This window comes from Colias croceus, chromosome 22, assembly GCF_905220415.1.
Source record: "Colias croceus chromosome 22, ilColCroc2.1".
Classification (NCBI taxonomy): Eukaryota; Metazoa; Arthropoda; class Insecta; order Lepidoptera; family Pieridae; genus Colias; species Colias croceus.
In genome coordinates this window covers 2989329-3008042 of record NC_059558.1, presented here as the reverse complement: position 1 = coordinate 3008042, position 18714 = coordinate 2989329, and the positions used below count along the sequence as shown (strand labels likewise).

General features: G+C 35.9%; 1 protein-coding gene and 1 long non-coding RNA gene across 7 annotated transcripts in view; one reads left to right on the top strand and one right to left on the bottom strand.

Annotated features, from left to right (window-relative positions):
* LOC123701823 (focal adhesion kinase 1) overlaps positions 1-18714 on the bottom strand; it is a 156150-nt gene that overhangs the window by 1884 nt on the left and 135552 nt on the right. For 5 of the 6 annotated variants that reach the window (XM_045649394.1, XM_045649393.1, XM_045649392.1 and 2 more), the window contains 14 exons: positions 13900-14022; positions 13334-13414; positions 12819-12986; positions 12232-12364; positions 11563-11695; positions 10934-11075; positions 10176-10380; positions 8484-8611; positions 7618-7748; positions 4499-4615; positions 3735-3843; positions 1889-1959; positions 1119-1384; positions 209-319 (listed from right to left, as the gene is read on the bottom strand). In XM_045649394.1, coding sequence (XP_045505350.1) covers positions 209-319; positions 1119-1384; positions 1889-1959; positions 3735-3843; positions 4499-4615; positions 7618-7748; positions 8484-8611; positions 10176-10380; positions 10934-11075; positions 11563-11695; positions 12232-12364; positions 12819-12986; positions 13334-13414; positions 13900-14022 — 1918 coding nt within the window. Of the gene's footprint in view, positions 1-208; positions 320-1118; positions 1385-1888; positions 1960-3734; positions 3844-4498; positions 4616-6633; positions 7749-8483; positions 8612-10175; positions 10381-10933; positions 11076-11562; positions 11696-12231; positions 12365-12818; positions 12987-13333; positions 13415-13899; positions 14023-18714 lie in introns of all 6 variants that reach the window. The other variant, XM_045649389.1, reaches the window with a different exon arrangement.
* LOC123701851 lies at positions 14785-16265 on the top strand. The gene is made up of 2 exons (XR_006752789.1): positions 14785-14956; positions 15055-16265. It is a non-coding gene; the product is annotated as an uncharacterized LOC123701851 (long non-coding RNA).

Below are 18714 nucleotides of genomic sequence, written 5' to 3'. Positions count from 1 at the left end.
CCGAATAAGATATTTTTACAAAATTGTGAAGAGTGTCCCTTTAAACACTAAAAATAGCAAGTCACCAAAATAAGAAGTGTGTCTCGGGACGCTGATGCTGTAACGCATCACGCAACAACTCGGAAGTTGTTACTTAATTTGAATATGATTTTGAACAAAAACGCAGTTAATAAGTTAACAAGTTGACATATAACAGAAGTGCACGAACTTGGTGTACTCGTGGTGCAGCGTGGTGGTGTGGTAGTGTATGGCGAGCCGCATGGCCTCCACCAGCGACGACATGTCCTTGCTCAGCACCTGGTGGGCCATCTCCACCTCCCTAAGTAACATTATATTATACAAATAATAAATGATGCTAGAAGTAATCTATACTAATACTAGCTTTCCGCCCGCGGCTTCGCCCGCGTTTTCAGAGAAAACCCCGCATAGTTCCCTTTCCTGTGGGATTTCCGGGATAAAACCTATCCTATCTCTCAAGTTGGATCAAACTGCACATGGTGTGCGAATTTTATTATAATCGGTTAAGTGGTTTAGGAGTCCATTAAGGACAAACATTGTGACATGAGATTTATATATATTAAAAGATAATTAATGATGCTAGAAATAATATTACATATAGACATAGACGAAGTATAGATGTGGTGCATACAACGTATCCCAAAATACAAAGATAAACCTAAATTAAATAAGTCTAATGATTCTAAAAAATAAATCCTCCTCCGTCCTAAATTGAATCAAAATAAAAACTTTTCTAAAGTAGAAGAAGTTTTCGTGGAGTTTCAATTTTCCCTAAAATATTGAATTCTTTTTAAGCTATTACATAGCTTCTATCGCGGGCCTTGAGCGCGGGGACCGAATCAAGAAATTCCGTAACGAAAAAACCTCACGCTCCCCACTCCGACGGGCGGAGGTGTAGCTTGAAGGCATAGCATGCAATAGCTTTACCGCGGCAGTCCCCGAGTGCCACACGTCTTTTTTTTACTTCCATTCGATTTTGACTCATTGTTTAAAAAAAAAACTTTAAGCAACATTGGGCATCTAGCTTAGATATAAAATAGTAAAATATTCTAGTACAACTCGCCACAAATCTAACCAACATTAGTGCATACAAGACTAACCTCTGCGCAGACGGCGGGTAAGCTGGCACCAGTCTATCCACAGTCGCACATAAATGCCTCAAGGCCGCACCAACTGCTCTCACGGCACGCAATATCCCATCCGGGCCTGCCCCACCTGCCCCATTCGCCCCATTTGCCCCGGAGTTTGCCCCATTTGCCCCAGAGGCAGCGTGTGCCCCACCAGCGAGACGCATAACACAGCGCACCACTTCGGTAGTGGCTACGTATACTGGCTCTTTGTTCGTGGTTGATGAACTTGGAGTGCTCTAAAGTTAAAGATAATAAAAACAACTGTTACTAAATAATAAAATAAATAAAGACAGTTAAAATTTAATTAATAAATATAAGCTAATTAAAAACAGTAATTCAATATTAAACAACTCAACAAAAACAACAACAATTTGTGACTATTAAAACAATTAGTTCCTTGTGCTTTGGCAAACGCGGACAAAAAAGTAATAGGTACGTAAGAAATAACGCACAAATTCAATATTATGATTTTTATAAAGCTTTTGACAACGTATTACTTCACCAATAGAAATACACATAAAATTTATAATATGCATTTGGAAAAAAAAGATGCAATTTTGTCAAGTAACTACTTAATTCTATGTACAGTGCAGAATAAATACCATAATAATCAAAATACTTGTATAGAATTATAAAAGGTGTTCCCCAAGGACTAGTTCTTGGTCCCATAGATTTTTATATAAATATTATTTTTATAGGATTTCACGCACATTTCCGAATATACAAACTACATCACTTACTTTCTCTTCACTGGGCGGTTTTTCTTTGGGTTTCACTGTATTCGCTGGACTGGTTTCTGTTGAATTTGTCACTGTGAAAGAAGAGCAATATTATAATCATTCAATTATTAACTTCATACAAACTAAACTATTCAAAGAGTTGTTAAAAAATAATTCTTTTATATGGTTGATATCAAAACTTCATTTGAATATAATTTAATATTATTTATTTTATGAACACTAAACTATTCCAACACAAAATAAGTACTTTGGCATTAATACATAGTTTGTTGTTCAAACTGTGCCATGAATACTATACAGGGTGGAAGGTTAAGATGGGGCATGAAGGGCAGGTACCTTAACCGTTGTAGCTACATGAAAACGTTCTTAGGAGACTATCCTTAAATTCTTGAGAAATTTTAATCTGCATTCACAGATTTTTGAAAAAATGTACGGTCAGCAAGGAAATCGGCAGTTTTCAAAAAAAAATTTTTTGATGCCAATCGATCCAGTTTCTCATGGGGATCAAAACACTCTAAAAGACCAACTGAGGTATGAGTACTAGAAAAGTCAGAAATCGCGAAAAACTATTTCCACACATTCACTAAGAAAAAAAGTGATTCAACAAAAGATTCGCTAATAGAAAACTCCAAAGAGATTTTCAGGCTTCAATATTTTTTGTTTCTGATTATTAAAACACATACTGATAATAAGAAGAAACATTAATTTAATTAAACGGTTGTCAAAGAAAATAAAAAATAACAAAAAACAACATTTAAAGTGGTGATAATTCCAGAATTTCTGAAATAATTTACATAAAACTTATGATATGAGATGCTCAAAGTGGTCACCGTTTTGACGTAAACATAGGTTTGTTCGTTTTACTACTGAGCGCGTAGCAGCCGACAACTTATTTGGGTGAATTCCGAAAACTATTGCAGAAAGTGAATCTTTTAGTTCTTGAGCATTGATATCATTTTCTGCTAGATTTTTTACAAGATTCGCAATTACCTTTCGCGTCGGTACATGTCGCATTGGGTATTCATTCCTGTACCATTCCAATACAACTGTTTGGTTTTTATTATTTAAAAAGTAAGCCTCTAACAGATCTAAACGTTCCAAATTATTTAAGGACATTTTTAGTGAAGACAGAGTAACTTTTGGTAACTTTTGTTTTCTATGTGTTATTGTTTTCATAAGCCATAAAAATGTGACGTGTTCGTTCGATATTCAAATTTAAATAATTTTTCATCTCGTGCACGAGCTGCCAGCCACCGCCCGCTCACGCCCCGCGTCGCTGGCATGTTATGCTGCTGTGCCTTTGTCTTTTTACTTGTACATGAATGAAAACAGTTTTTCGCGATTTCTGACTTTTCTAGTACTCATACCTCAGTTGGTCTTTTAGAGTGTTTTGATCCCCATGAGAAACTGGATCGATTGGCATCAAAAAAATTTTTTTTGAAAACTGCCGATTTACTTGCTGACCGTACATTTTTTCAAAAATCTGTGAATGCAGATTAAAATTTCTCAAGAATTTAAGGATAGTCTCCTAAGAACGTTTTCATGTAGCTACAACGGTTAAGGTACCTGCCCTTCATGCCCCATCTTAACCTTCCACCCTGTATACCTAGCCGATTACATATCAAGCAACTTATGATTATTGCAAAATAAATTATACATACAATTTTTTTATTTTTTTAGCTATTAATATTTTTTTTATTTCTGTATTTTCTATAGTCTTTAAGAGTGCTTTTGTTATTTTTTTTATGTGGTGGTGCAACTTTGGTGATTCTAATAAATGTATTTTATTGTTATTCTAAAATGATCGTCTGATTTTTTACATAATTATCTGGAATACAATAATTACCTGAATGTGTTTGACTAGAAGGTTTATCATGTGTAGCGGGCGCTTCGCCCTTGTTCTCGCCCGACTCCTCCGTGCTCGACGTTGTTAGCTGCACGTTTGAGAGCCGCTTCTGTTAAATAAATAATATTATTTTCAAGGTATTGTTTTTTCCTTGAAATTTCTTTATTAATTTCATTATAGATGTAACTCGAATATCATTTTAATGTCGATTTTCTATGATAACTTTTTAAATGAATTCAATTAAAATGATATCTGATGTGCTCACAAAATTCTTTGGTTAATCATTGATTTTTAAATTTGTGTATTATAGGTACTGACTACATCGCTTTGTCTTTAAAATGTCACAGGGTCCTTTATTTCAATATTATTCGAAAAATGATTCTTATATTAAAATTAAGGTAATTTTTTGACACGTATCCATACTAATATTATAAATGCGAAAGGAACTCTGTCTGTCTGTCTGTCTGTTACTCAATCACGCCTAAACTACTGAACCAATTTGCATGAAATTTGGTATGGAGATATTTTGATACCCGAGAAAGGACATAGGCTACTTTTTATCCCGGGAAAATGACGCAATCCCGGAAATCCCACGGGAACGGGAACTATGCGGGTTTTTCTTTGACTGCGCGGGCGAAGCCGCGGGCGGAAACCTAGTTGCCTATAAAAATATTTTCTGTAACTTTTTCATTCTAATAGTATATCTATACTTCAAGGGTCATAATTTAGACATAGATAAATAAAGTAACACAAAATACACAAACCAAATTATCCTCTTGCATTTGCAACCATCGTCTATCCTCTTCGCTCTGATGTTGCTGTCTCGCTAGTTCAGCCAGAAGCCGCCTTTCAACCGCTTGCTCCGTATCGAATTCTGGACTCTATACATATAGAAATAAGGGTTATTTTCCAATCAAACGCTTTCGATAGAACTAACAATGTTAGGCATTCTTTACAACCAATTAGTACCAATTATATCTATTCACAGATTGAATTAATTCAGGTAAATAGCCCATTTATTTTTAACCCATATTATAGAAAAATATACAATATATTTTGGTGTTAACACAAGGTTTTCATAGCTTATAGACGTTTATGCTCCCATAGAGAAAATAAGTTATTAATTGACTATATACAGTAAATGAAATACATATATAGAAAAAAAATCTGTTGAATAGTTTTTGAGTTAAAATGTAAAACAAAAATTTTCTTCATAATATTCGATCAGTCTGTCTCTTTCAAACGCTAAATGTTAGACAGAGAGGGCTGTGTTATATCTTTGTTCATATTCACAATAGTTATTTCCACTACCAAATACAATTTAGACTTTACCATTAACATTGTTAGTTCCATTCTTGAATGAAAGTTAAAATTATTTGGAAATCACATGTGCTCGCAAATTTATCAAAATTCTAAGGCTTTAGCGCACTAATTTATCAAATCACTCAAAATCAAAGCTTGTATTTAACTACATAGCTGAACATAACAAAATAAACTTGCAAACAAAAAATAAATTAACATTTATCAATTACACGCAAAATAAAAACACACATGTGACCTCAATCAAGTTAAAAAAAATAAAAATAAAAACCAAATTCTACCGGAGAACCCAACGGACACACAAAACTCTGTAAAAAAAAAAGGAAAAAATACTTTAAAATCCAACCGGAGTAGGCCATCCATATCCGAATGAAAAAACCAGTTTATTTACAAAACGAACACGACTGTACAAATTAGTACACATTTCCTCTATATTACAAACAGAAAAGAAAAAAAGATCCAAAATCATTCAAAACATGCGAAAAAGAACCTTCGAACTACGTCGCAAACAAAAACAGAGCGTGTGTGCTGAGCACACGTGTCAGAAGTGAAACTTCTTTGGCTAGATTCAAAGTTAGTGACGATTAAAAATTAGTGTAAATTAATTTATTTCCATTTAAATATTTGCACACCCAGATAATGATAGATAAATACGTATATTTGTAACTACATTCTTGCAAAATGTAATTTGAATGTGATACTAATTTCCTCACTTTTTAACCGACTTCAAAAAAAAGGAGGAGGTTATCAATTCGGCCGGTATATTTTTTTTTTTTTTTTTTTTTTTTTTATGTATGTACACCGATTACTCCGAGGTTTCTGAACCGATTTACGTGATTCTTTTTTTGTTCGATGCGGGATGGTGTCGAATTGGTCCCATAAAAATTTTATTCGGCTAGGCCTAGTAGTTTTTATTTTATGAGCATTTTTGTCTGTACTCGATGACTTAATTTCAATGTAGCAAGTAACTTTGATTCACTTCCCGGTAACCGATTGAGCTGAAATTTTGTATACGAATGTAAATTGGATAGCGATGAAACATTATCATGACATGGAGCTGATCTGATGATGGAATCGGAAGGTGGCCATAGGAACTCAGTAATATATTGACTCAACTTTATCGAGTTTGGGCTCGTTTGATTCGTGTTGAAAAATACACTAAAAAGTATTAAATAAAAATAACTGCGTTAAAAACAACCGACTTCAAAAACGGAAAAGTAAGAAATAAAAAAGATTTGATATTATTAATTACTACATATTATTTTTATGTGCTATTTATTAAATAGGTTTGAAGTCGGTGCCAAACACTAAGCACTTAGTATTAAGCCCATGCACCGACATCAAACCTTTTTAGTAAATAGCACATAAAAATAATATGTAGTAATTAATAATATCAAATCTTTTTTATTTCTTACTTTTCCGTTTTTGAAGTCGGTTGTTTTTAACGCAGTTATTTTTATTTTATTTAATAATAATTATGAATATGAATTTTCCTTTCAACGCGCCCAAAGAAGTTTCACTTGAAAAACAAAGCATGCTACAGTGCACCGTACTGCCGTACATTCACGAGCGCAATCACCTGCGCCATGTCGCAGTCCATTGCGCCGTGTGTAGGGGGCTGGGGTCTTGTAGGGCCCGCGCTGTGTGTAGCAAGCTGGGGCCTTGCAGGGCCCGCCGAGCCCGCAGTGCAGGCCGCCTGCGAGCTGCCCACCTGCGGCCGGTACAGCACCGGCTGCGCGGACCCGTGCAGCTGCGACCCGCCGGAGGCCTGCTGGGGGCCCGCCAACACCTGCTGGGGGCCTGCCGACGCCTGCTGGGGACCTGCCACTCGAATTGGACTGGATTTCGCCTGCCCTGGCTTTGGACTTTGATACGGCACACCCTGCACTACACCAACTGGAACGCCGTAAGAAGACGGGTGGGAAGCGACCATGTTAGAAATGGCACGATACTGCGGTTTCAAACCGGCTTTGTGAGCTGCGATCGCCGCGCAACTCTTAACGTTATCTCCACCGAAGTCATATATTTCCTCTACAAGAGGTGGATCGGGTTGTTGGCGCATTTTATTAACTACACTCGCTGCAAGTTGTGCGTTTAAAGCGCCTTGAACTGCGAACTGGCCTATATCTTGTTCGCGGCGGTTACGGGGTGGGGAGGCGGGGACTGAGTGTTGTCGAGTGAAGGGCGCGATAGGGACAGGGGAGGGGGCGGGGCGGAGGGCGCGTTCCAACGAACCCATACGGGCTGGGGCACGTTCAGGGCGCGGGGCACGTTCTAGCGAGCGCACACGGCTGGGGTACTCAGGGGCCCCGCATAGATTATCACAACTTTGGGGCTGTTCCACGCGCCCCGCTAGAGTACCCCCGGGGGGCGACCCTGGGGGTCCTACAGGGTGTGCGGGGGCCTCGGGGGCCACCGGGTCGAGCCGGTGCAGGGTCCCCGCGGGGATGGGTGCCGTGTGCAGCGGTATATCGATGACCTCGTCCGGCTTCGGGTTCGCGATCTTTTCGAGTTCGTTCTCCGGTAGAGTTTGCGCGAAGTCCACGGCGACCGTGTTGAATACCGATGCGGGTGTGTTGTAGGCCTGCGGGTGTAGCGGTCGGGCTTGGTTCTCACGCAGCAGGTGGGCGAGTACGAGCGGGTTCTGCGCCACTATGTAAGTCTGCGGTCCGCCCGGGGTCGATGATTCCGCCGCTGTAATTAAAAGCAATGTTAAGTAATAAAAACAATGCACATACGATATATTTTATGCTATTAACTTGTTTAAAAAATCGAGCAATAAAAAATAAAAGTAATAAAAATATTACAATATGATGATTATACATATATAGTTTAGTTGAAATGCAATACTTGAAAAAACTGTACTACTACTTCAAAACTGTAAGTGAAAAATTTCATAAAATAAAGACTAAAGTTTGCATAAATTTATATAATTATAAACCAACTTGATAAAAGATATCAATGTGCGGGGTTGTAGGGCCCATACAGAGTAAATACAATAAAGCTTTTATTGTCTTAATTCTATATGGTTAATGGTGATGGTCACGAGTACGCGCGATTGCTGTGGTAATCGAACGCGAACTAATGAAATATGTACTAGAACGTCGCGTGTCTGCGTAAAATGCTGACAGCGCGCAACGTGATGTACGAAGACCGTACAATCAAGTTATATTGTAATACAAACATATTACATTACAATCCGGCTCGAAGGACCAATCAATCTTCCCCGTTCTCCCACCTAATGTCTCCCATGAAGCCAAATTCAAACTCAAACTCAAACATTGATTTATTCAATTAGACTTCTTCGAGAAGCACTTTTGAAACGTCAATACGTGTTTTAACATTTACCACCGATTCGGAAAGCAGTATCTATGGAGAAAAATCGGCAGGAAACTCCATAGTTGCTCTTTTAAATCAAACAATACTCACGTGTGAGGTTGTTAGCGGGTCGCGTGGGTTTGGGCGGCGGCTGGTCGCCCCAGGAGGCGGCGGCCACGCGCCGGTTCTCGCGCCGCATCGTGTCCCACGCCGTGCTGCGCTCCTCTTGCAGGATCTCGCTGTGTATTGTAGTAATTATTATTATTGGTGAAAGCGAAATTGTATTTTTTGTCTTATTTAGTAGGATTACGAATACGAAATTATTACTATATACAAACTTTTCGTATTTATAATCTTAGTATTATATGTACTAATATATTATAAATACGGAAGTTATATTTGTTGTTATATTCACGCAAAAACAGCTGAACCGATTTTCATGAAATTTGGCACGTATATTAAAGACTTTATTTTTTTTTTTTATTTTTTTTTTATTTATTTATTTCTTTATTTCAGGCAACAAATGTAGTTACAGTTAAAGGTCTTAATATAACTTAAAAACTACGGCCCATATGAACTTAAAACTACTTAAATACTAAATTAATACACGCTATGCCTTCGGCGTGTGACGCGATTCCGGGGGGCCGGGTATCCGTCCGCGGAAGTGGCGAAACACAACTCCCTGCGGCCAAAACCCTTCGTCCATGTAGACGCTCAGCTTGGCGGTCGGTACTCTCACCACGAAGGAGTTGAAGCTCACTTTATGGCGAGACTCCAGACGTTCCACTCGCAGACTCAAACCTGTCTTCGCATGCAAGTACTCGACAACATCTTCAGTCTTGGTACAGTAGTGCACACGAGACACATAGAGCGGCGTCGTCGGCACCTCTGCGCGCATCCGCAAGTTTGGATCTTTCGTTGCGGTGCCGCACTTGTTCTGACGATTCAACTTCTTCTTCTTCTGGACTTTTGTGAAGCCATCCTTGTCAACGTCCTTCGTTTTTGAAGGTAAACTTTTCCGCACGGGTGCGTTTACTCCTTTTGATGATTTTGGGGTCGCAGTCATTTTTGAGGCTGCGGCGGCGTAGTCACATTGAGGAGCAGCTGGCAACGTGACATGCGATGTCTTCTCCGGGGGAGAGGTAACGGGAGCGGGGCGCGGGGCATCACTCGGGTCATCGGCGGTCGGCGACACATCAACATCAGCAGTTAAAATGCCGACGCATGCATTTTGAGCTCCGCGACGTGCATTCACATATGACGGCACGGGTGACCTACATATTGCATGCGCATCGCGATATGACGCTAACTCGACTCGTAAATCGGAGATGGTCTTCTCTGAAGCCTCCAACTTGGTGTGTACCTCGGCCAGACTCGCCTTAAGGCGAGTTTTTATCATAGGATTGGGAAAAATGCGGGCTTTTCTTGGAAAACGTGGGTGAAGCCCTGGTGGAAAACTAATTAAAGATATTTGGCTACATCATATCACGGCCAAATATCATTGTGTACCGTGGCTTGGCGTTGCATGGTCCGTGCCCGGCCGGGACACGGTATAATATTATTGTATACTTTTCGAAGTGATTCACGCCCGACTGGACCCCAACCATTTATTTCAATTGTATTGTCTAATTCTAATTGTATTATGTGTTTATTGTGTTTATTGCAAATTTGTTGAACCAAATAAATGATCTTTCTTTCTTTATTTCAACCGTGCACGGCTAGGTCACGGCCATGGCCCGGACAGGGCACGGCCATAGTCCGGACAGGGCACGGTCAGGTCCCGGACAGGGCACATATACTCACAAGAGCGTCTCCTTTAGATGCGAAGCGGTGGGCCGGTGCGAGGGCTCGTACGCCCAACACCGGGACATCAACGAGTACAGGCGCGGCGGACAACGGGGCGGTAACGCTAACCGTTCCCCGTTCTCGAGCTTGCCTATAACGTCGTTGTTTTTAACGCCGCTGAACGGTTTGACGCCCAGCATGAGGATTTCCCACATGCACACGCCTGGAAGGCAAAATACGACCTTTTAGTCACTACATAGTATAAAGTCGCTTTCTCTGTCCCTATGTCCCTTTGTATGCTTAAATCTTTAAAACTACGCAACGGATTTTAATACAGTTTTTTTTTAATAGATAGAGTGATTCAAGAGGAAGGTTTTAGTATATAATTTATTAGGTTTTAGACAAAGCGGGCGAAGCCGCGGGCGGTAAGCTAGTTAGATTTAACTCAAATACCATGCGTATGGTGGAAATTGTTCTCATACGACCAGTAATTGTGATACCGAAATTACAAGTAATAGTGATAAGAAATTCTGTAATAGTGAAATAAGAATGATAAGAGCAACTATCATAGAATTTTGATATGTAATTCTGTTTAAAATTTATGCAAATAACTATAAACTATCAAAACAACAATTTGATCCTTCGAGACAATCTTCGACCTTGGTCACAGAAATTCTCAAAAACATTTAATTTTCCAATCTTGATTTTTATATTATTACGAAAAAAGATAGAGCTTCTAATAAAAATGGCATAAATAGAAAACAAGAAGAACTTACCAAACATCCAAACATCCGAAGCGGATGTAAATCGTCTAAAATTAATAGACTCTGGTGCCATCCACTTTATGGGCAGTTTCCCGCGCGACGCTTTATAGTATGATTTATCTTCTACCATCTTTGATAGGCCGAAATCCGCTAACTGTAAATATTTTAATGTAATTTAAATATTGATTATAGTTTAAAGAATTGTCTATTTAAATGATTATTTTACTACTGTGTCGCACGCATTTACCCGTCGACGAACCCGCGGGAAAAAATAGATATTTGTATAGTTCATGTGTTATTCTGACGTATAACTATCATTACTGTAAAGTTTTATCTAAATCAGTATAGTAGTCTTTCCGTGAAAGAGTAACATACTTTCGCATTTATATTATTAGTAGTATACTTTTTTAAAGATTGTGTTCTTATACTTTCACATTTTAAATGACATGATGAATTTTTGTTATTAATACAAGACAGATTTTACCGAGTTATTTTGAAACAATATTAGAATGTATTTATTAATATGTAGTTATCTGCTTCAGTACCAATATAAACTGCAACTTTATACTTACCCAATTTAATTTTTTCATAAATATCTCATTTCTTTGCACAATAACAGAATCAAAATTACTAATTATTACCTTAACACAAGTAGGAGTGGAGACTAGTACGTTTCTCGCGGCGATGTCTCTGTGCACGAACTTCTTGCTCTCCAAATAGCTGAGCGCGGTCGATAACTGGTAGATGTATAACACTAGCGTGCATGTTTCTAATCTGTAATTTAATATAATATATTTTTTAGTGTTTCTTAGAATACAAATTATCTAGAATTCAACACGATTCTAAACTCCAAACAATTCATGAATTTCTGAAGTATGAATAAATTATTGAATGAATTTATTTTATGAATTATTTCTTTTATGTTAAGCCAGCAATACTTTTAACTTATATACAAGGTATATAAGGTACGAGACTGGTTAATGTAAGATCCTCTGGGTGAAAATTGTAAATTATTCACGGATTCGCTAGCTTGAAGCAAAACTTATATTTTTTTGATCCAATGATACAGTTTTTTCTAGCATGAGGATAGCTTGTTTTTTATTAATTCAGAACTGCTCTTTACTTTTAACATAGATATATTTTTTCCAGTTTAAAGAGTAAGTATATTAAAGATATACTCATTGATGGTTGAATTGTCACAATTTTTCCACAGTAAAATACAAAACACTGTCCAAATGATCTATTAACCTTCATTTTTGACTAAAACCACCTTTCAAAAACCCCCTAAAATATGTTTTTCCCTCACATACCTATGAGAATTCTGCTGTAAATACGCCCTCATTTCTCCCAAAGTGGCCAGTTCCATCACAATCCATATCGGCGGCGCGCTACACACTCCCACTAGACCGATTATATGCGGGTGTGAGAACTGCTGCATTATATCTGGAATATATTTAATTATAAAATAATATACTGATTCTTCTTGTTAAAAGAATTCTACGGGAATAAGATATTTCATTGCGGTAAGAAATATGTTATTCTCAAAATATATCTATAATATCGCTACGTTGCGACGTGAGGGGAGGACAAACAGACACATTTTCACATTTATTATATTAAAATAAGGAAACGTTGATCCTATTTTTTACGTTTGTTATTTAGTTTTCGGTTGTCTCGCGTCTCAAGTATTGAATTTAAAACGCTCCTTTCAGAAATTTTATAATACGTCTTAAATATGCATCTGTATCCACATTGTAAAATTTTGAGGAACTAAACTTTTCCGGATAAACGATGTTTTGCCTATAGCCGGAGTAAAAAGACATCCTCAGTGGTATTCTACTTTTAATTATTTTTTACAAAAATTTATAAAATTTACCTAAAAACTAGCTATACTCACAAGCCTCTTCCAGAAATTTCTCAGCGGTGTCCAAATCGGCGTCCATCTTGCAAGTTTTCACCGCTACGGGCAATACATATTCCCCCGCGGGAGTTTTCCCTTGTTGCTTTTGTATCGCGAGTTGACGGCGCAGGGACGGGTGGTTGGCTGATGTCACTTTGCATGTACCTTTATATTGAAAATTAATAAGTGTCAGGAAAAAAAGAGTAGGTAAACTACTAATTATTGAGTATTAAACATATTTGGACACAAACAAAATGATAGGACTAGTTATTTAAACAAAATTTGTACTTTTAAGTATTTCAATACATAACTATCCTAACAAAAAATTAACAGATATTGGACAAGACGTAAAAAAAAGTTAATGAGGGTACAATTCTATTTAATTCTACCCACATTAATATTGGATATGATATTATAGTACGATTGTTACTGAGGTTATTAGGAGATTAATGGACAAAAAATAAATACTGCAATTTACAATAGTTTTTAACCAATCAAGTAAAATAGCTTACCTTTATGAACGTCACCAAATTGCCCCTCGCCAATTATTCCGGTTAATTCAATCTGATTACGAACCAACTCGTAGTCACGAACTGTGAAAAAATACATTTTCGTGAATAGATTACAAGTTATCTAGTAGCTTGTGCCATAAATGAAAATGATACTAGTCTTCTACCTGCGGGTTTGCTCGCGCGAACTTCATGAATTGCGTAACTAATATAATTATTGTTTTGTTCAGTCTATGTGTGTCACATTTAAATCGGATCAGTGGTTTAAAGAGTAACAGACACATAAACAAATCATTACACAACAGATTATGGCTGAGTTGCACCATGTTACTTTAGAAATAACAAACATGTTAAAGTAACGGTTAGGGAAAATATGAGTTGCAGCATTTGACAACGTAACGTTATTGTTACCTGTTATTGTTAGACATTAATTTTAATTCTTAACTATAACAAAAATATGGTGTAACCAAGCCTTATTTCTAATTAGTCAAATCAAACAATAGCAAGTCAAATAAATATTATTCAAATCTTTATTTTCGTTTATATAAATTTATCCAAAATAAACTGACCAGCCGGAGTTGAATAGTCAGCGTCATCGTCAACGATCTCAGCGTAATCCTCAGACAGTATAGTGGCTGTATTTCCTTCCCAAGAGCTCGTCTTCCCTTCCGAGGAACTGCTGCTCATTTCAGCTGAAAATTTAGAACATAATTATAAATAAAATTTTATATTAAAAATCGTATAATAGTGTAGGAACTTTGAAATAATAATAAATGCTGAGTTAATAAAAAATACTGACAAAACTACTGCACATAGAAATGTTAATGTTAGCGGATGGTTTTACCTTAGAACAATATAATCTTAATATATAAAAATCTCGTGTCACAATGTTTGTCTTCAATGGACTCCTTAACCACTTAACCGATTATAATAAAATTCGCACACCATGTGCAGAATGATCCAACTTGAGAGATAGGATAGTTTAAATCTCAAATCGTTTTAGAGAAAGCGGGCGAAGCCGCGGGCGGTAAGCTAGTAAGTAATAAAAAAGGATTTCCTAATGAAACTATCTACTGTAAAACCACAGACTAATAATAATATACTACGTATACAACAGACGGTTCACTCCATACAAAAAAAGTTGCACTATGAATTTGCGCAATTAAAGCGCCAGTGGGGAAAAAACGTACTACATGTTCGATTATATCTCTTGGTCTTTTGCTTTTAACACACTAGATGGCACGTTAAATACAGACTTGAAGTTCTTTTCCTTCCAGAGCCACTAGATGGCACTAATGTAAATATATGTACACGTACCTTTTATTTTCAAGTCTGTGGCGTCAAGTGTCAATCAACATAATAATAAAAATAAATACCTACCTACCTAGTACCTACTCGGATTTTTAAATAAACAAAGTAAACTGACTTATTTAGTCACAGAGTACAATAATATGACTGGTATTTAGTTCAGTTTATTTACGAGATTCTGTCAAAACCAAAACGAGAAGCTTTGTTTGTTTTCGTTTTTAATTGTTGACTAATATTTTAAAAATAAGTGCTAAATATGGTTTATGGATGGACTGTGAGGTTATGTAGAATCTACAGGCAGAAAATAAGCTTTATATGGTAAACTGATATTTTCTCAGAACATAAATTTTTACAAACATGATTTTTAATGATTGGTTTATGGATTTGTAACCCAATATAAGATTGTTTTATTACAGACTTATTGCTTACGTTCGCAATAACAAATTTGTTCAAGAGAGGAGAAGAATTAATCCATCCCAAATGTAAATAATAATACGATTCTCCACAAAAACATTGTAGACACAAGAAAGGGATTTCTACATTTGCTACTAAGAAGGATATGGGATCATGAAGGATTTCATCTGTTTTAATACCAGTAAAATGGAATGAGCGCCGTGGCCGTGACTGTGTTTGGTACATAAAGAATGACAAACATTCAACTTGAAATTATGAGTGCATTACGGGCAAGGGCACAATAAGTTGCCCTTTGACTAAGATGTTCTTAATTTTAAGGAACACGAAAATGGATGGCTAGAATAGGTATAATCGCATACATAGTATTTATTTCTAGTCTGTTGTATAAATAATCAAAGACTACAAAAATATAATGAACTATGTCTTTAATATTAATTCTACAGTTTACAGTGTACTGTGTAGTGTGTAATCTATTGTATGTGTGCGTCTAGAATATATAGTCCTGTTGTTCTACAGTTTAAGCAGTTCAATACAAGCTTACAGTCGAGTCAAGTGTTTCACTAACCACCAACCATTGCATGGCAACCCTGCCAGTTTTGTAAATTGTAGTCTACCTAACCTGACTGTTGGTTTTGATTTGTATCACACAAAAAATACTATACCAAATTTCAAGAAATAAGAATTAAATATTTGATTAAATTTTACTACTATACAGGAGCTTATACATGAAACATGACCAAAGCAGGGCTTTGGAGAAAGTGTGTATGGACAAAGACCACAATACATATGGTGTGGACAACTGCATGAAAAGCATGCAGTAAGAGACATTAAATAAATAAATAAATAAAACACATTTATTGTCAAGATCACAACACGAGATACATTTATAAACAAAAAGAAATAAAAAGAAAAATAATTAAATAAAAATAATCTTATTCCTAAGAACTGTAATGTGGCAGTGAGTGACCTGATAAATGGAGCCAACTCAGTATATGATGGCAATGTGATTAATACCTTACCACCACTGATTTTCAGTGACCCCAAGTGACTATTGGAGTTTCAGTCTAGAATTGTATATAATGATAATTTAACATGAGTATATTATGTGAAAGATATATTTCTATTAATATGATAGATACTAATAAATAAATACATCAGTTAAAACATGTAATATAGGTAGCTGGTAGATATAATATCAGTATGTAATTATGTATATACTTAATGTAAATAAATAAAATGAAATTATGTATATGTTACCGGAAATGTATGAAATCAAGGAATTGTATACAAATCCTAGTGGTTTAAGGACGCTGTCACAAATCTGCGTTACTCAAATTTAGGTATCTAACGTCGCCACGTGGTTCGCGGGAACATCACGCTCACGTAAACATAGCGCATTCCATTTTATAGACCATCTTCATACTTGATATTATTTTTAATTTATTACGAATTTTAAAAATTCATTTTTATACTTTTATTAGTAACTAGGTAGGTACAATTATTGTGATAAGTATGTTAGTAACTAACTTTAAAAAAGTGTGTGTTTTACAAAACCTCTAGGAATTGTATGCAATATCTAGAAGCTTTTTATAGTACGGGAGCTAGCAACGTTTAAAAAAAAGTCATTTTAGTATAGTTGGGTTTTTGATATACTGTTTCTCTTGCTATTTCGGTTAGAGTCCGGGCTGTCTGGCTGGCCGCAGTGGTTGCGTTTATTAGTGCGCATCTTATCTGCACAGGAAAATATCCTTAATTTAAAGTCATTTTTTAACGCGTAATTTTTAATCTTTTGCCTTTAGATAGATCCATCAGACATAATTTTTTTATTGCAAGACGTTTTTTTCGTTGTAAAATAGGTGCCATACGCAATTTTTATTTCAAAATAACTAAAATGTCATCGAAATAAGTGAAATTACATCAACATGAGTCCGCTTAAAAGGTAAGTAATAACTTTATTATTTATATTATATTATCCTTTTTTAATACTTATATTGAATAATTAGTAAACTAATATTTTTTATAGATGGTTTCATATTTATTACACTTTTGGGTATAAATATGAATTTGATGATATTTGTATTTTCTAGTGTTTGATTTTACGCGAGTATTATACATTTTGAAATTAAAGACTTGGGAAAATAATACTAATGAATAAATCGCGTTTAAAATCCGTTAAAAAGTCTTTAATTTCTTGATGATATTTGGTTTTTATCAAGTTTACATTAACGTCCTATTTGAGGTTCGTTGGGAAAAAGGAGGCGATATGGTAGATTGTTGCAAAAAAAACTGTAAATAGTAAAAGGAATATTATATATAGTATAAGTAACACAGTGATTACTTATTCTTCACTGGGACTCATGTTGATGGAATTTCACTTATTTCGATGATATTTTAATTATTTTGAAATAAAAATTGCGTCTGGCACCTATTTAACAACGAAAAAAACGTCTTGCAATAAAAAATGTATGTCTAATGGATCTATCTAAAGGCAAACGATTAAAAATTACGCGTTAAAAAATGACTTTAAATTAAGGATATTTTCCTGTGCAGATAAGATGCGCACTAATAAACGCAACCACTGCGGCCAGCCAGACAGCCCGGACTGTAACCGAAATAGCAAGAGGAACAGCATATCAAAGAACCAACTATACTAAAATGCTCACTTGTCAACGTTGCTACCTCCTAGAATATTAAGAAATGTTTAAAATATGTACTTTTTTAAGAATTATCATACATATTATTATGTTACCGGCAATGTATTAAATCCGGCATTGTATACAATTCTTAGAAAATATGTATGTATGTTATATGTATGTTATTCCGAGTTACGGTCCGAATTAAATAAATTAGATTCGTCACATTACCTAGGAAATCTGAACTTTTCCTAAGGAGCAAACACATATTTTGCAAATGTGGATGGTTTTTGGGGAAGCTATTACCCGAGGTCAAAACTAAAATCCAAGATGGCGCCGACGAAAATTTTACATCTTTTCGTCATGGGTGTCATTTTCATGGTTTTTGGGGTAGCTATTAATCAATATAAGGTCAAAACTAAAATCCAAGATGGCTCCGACGAAAAATTTGACATTTTTTCGTCATGGGTGTCATTTTCATGGTTTTTGAGGTAGCTATTAACGAATATGAGGTCAAAACTATAATCCAAGATGGCGTTGATGAAAATTTGACTTTTTTTCGTGATGGGTGTCATTTTCATGGTTTTTGGGGTAGCTATTAACGAATATGAGGTCAAAACTAAAATCCAAGTTGGCGCCGACAAAAAATTTACATCTTTTCGTCATGGGTGTCATTTTGAATGAATGAATGAATGAATGAAAAATACTTTATTGTACACCTTATAGAATACATTTTATAAACATAAAAATATAATATAACAATGTACAGTAGGCGGCCTTATCGCTGGCAGCGATCTCTACCAGGCAACCCAGAAAAGACGAGGAAAATAAATGAGTCAATAACATGGTGGTGCAAAATAAATAAAAGTGCCAGAATAATAAGTTTATTGTATATATACTATACCTACATATATGCAGCTTACATTATAATATACATACACAAATAATAAAAAAGAAAAACATATTACTATATACACATATAAGATAATATATAAGAATACATACTTAAATATATACATACATACATAC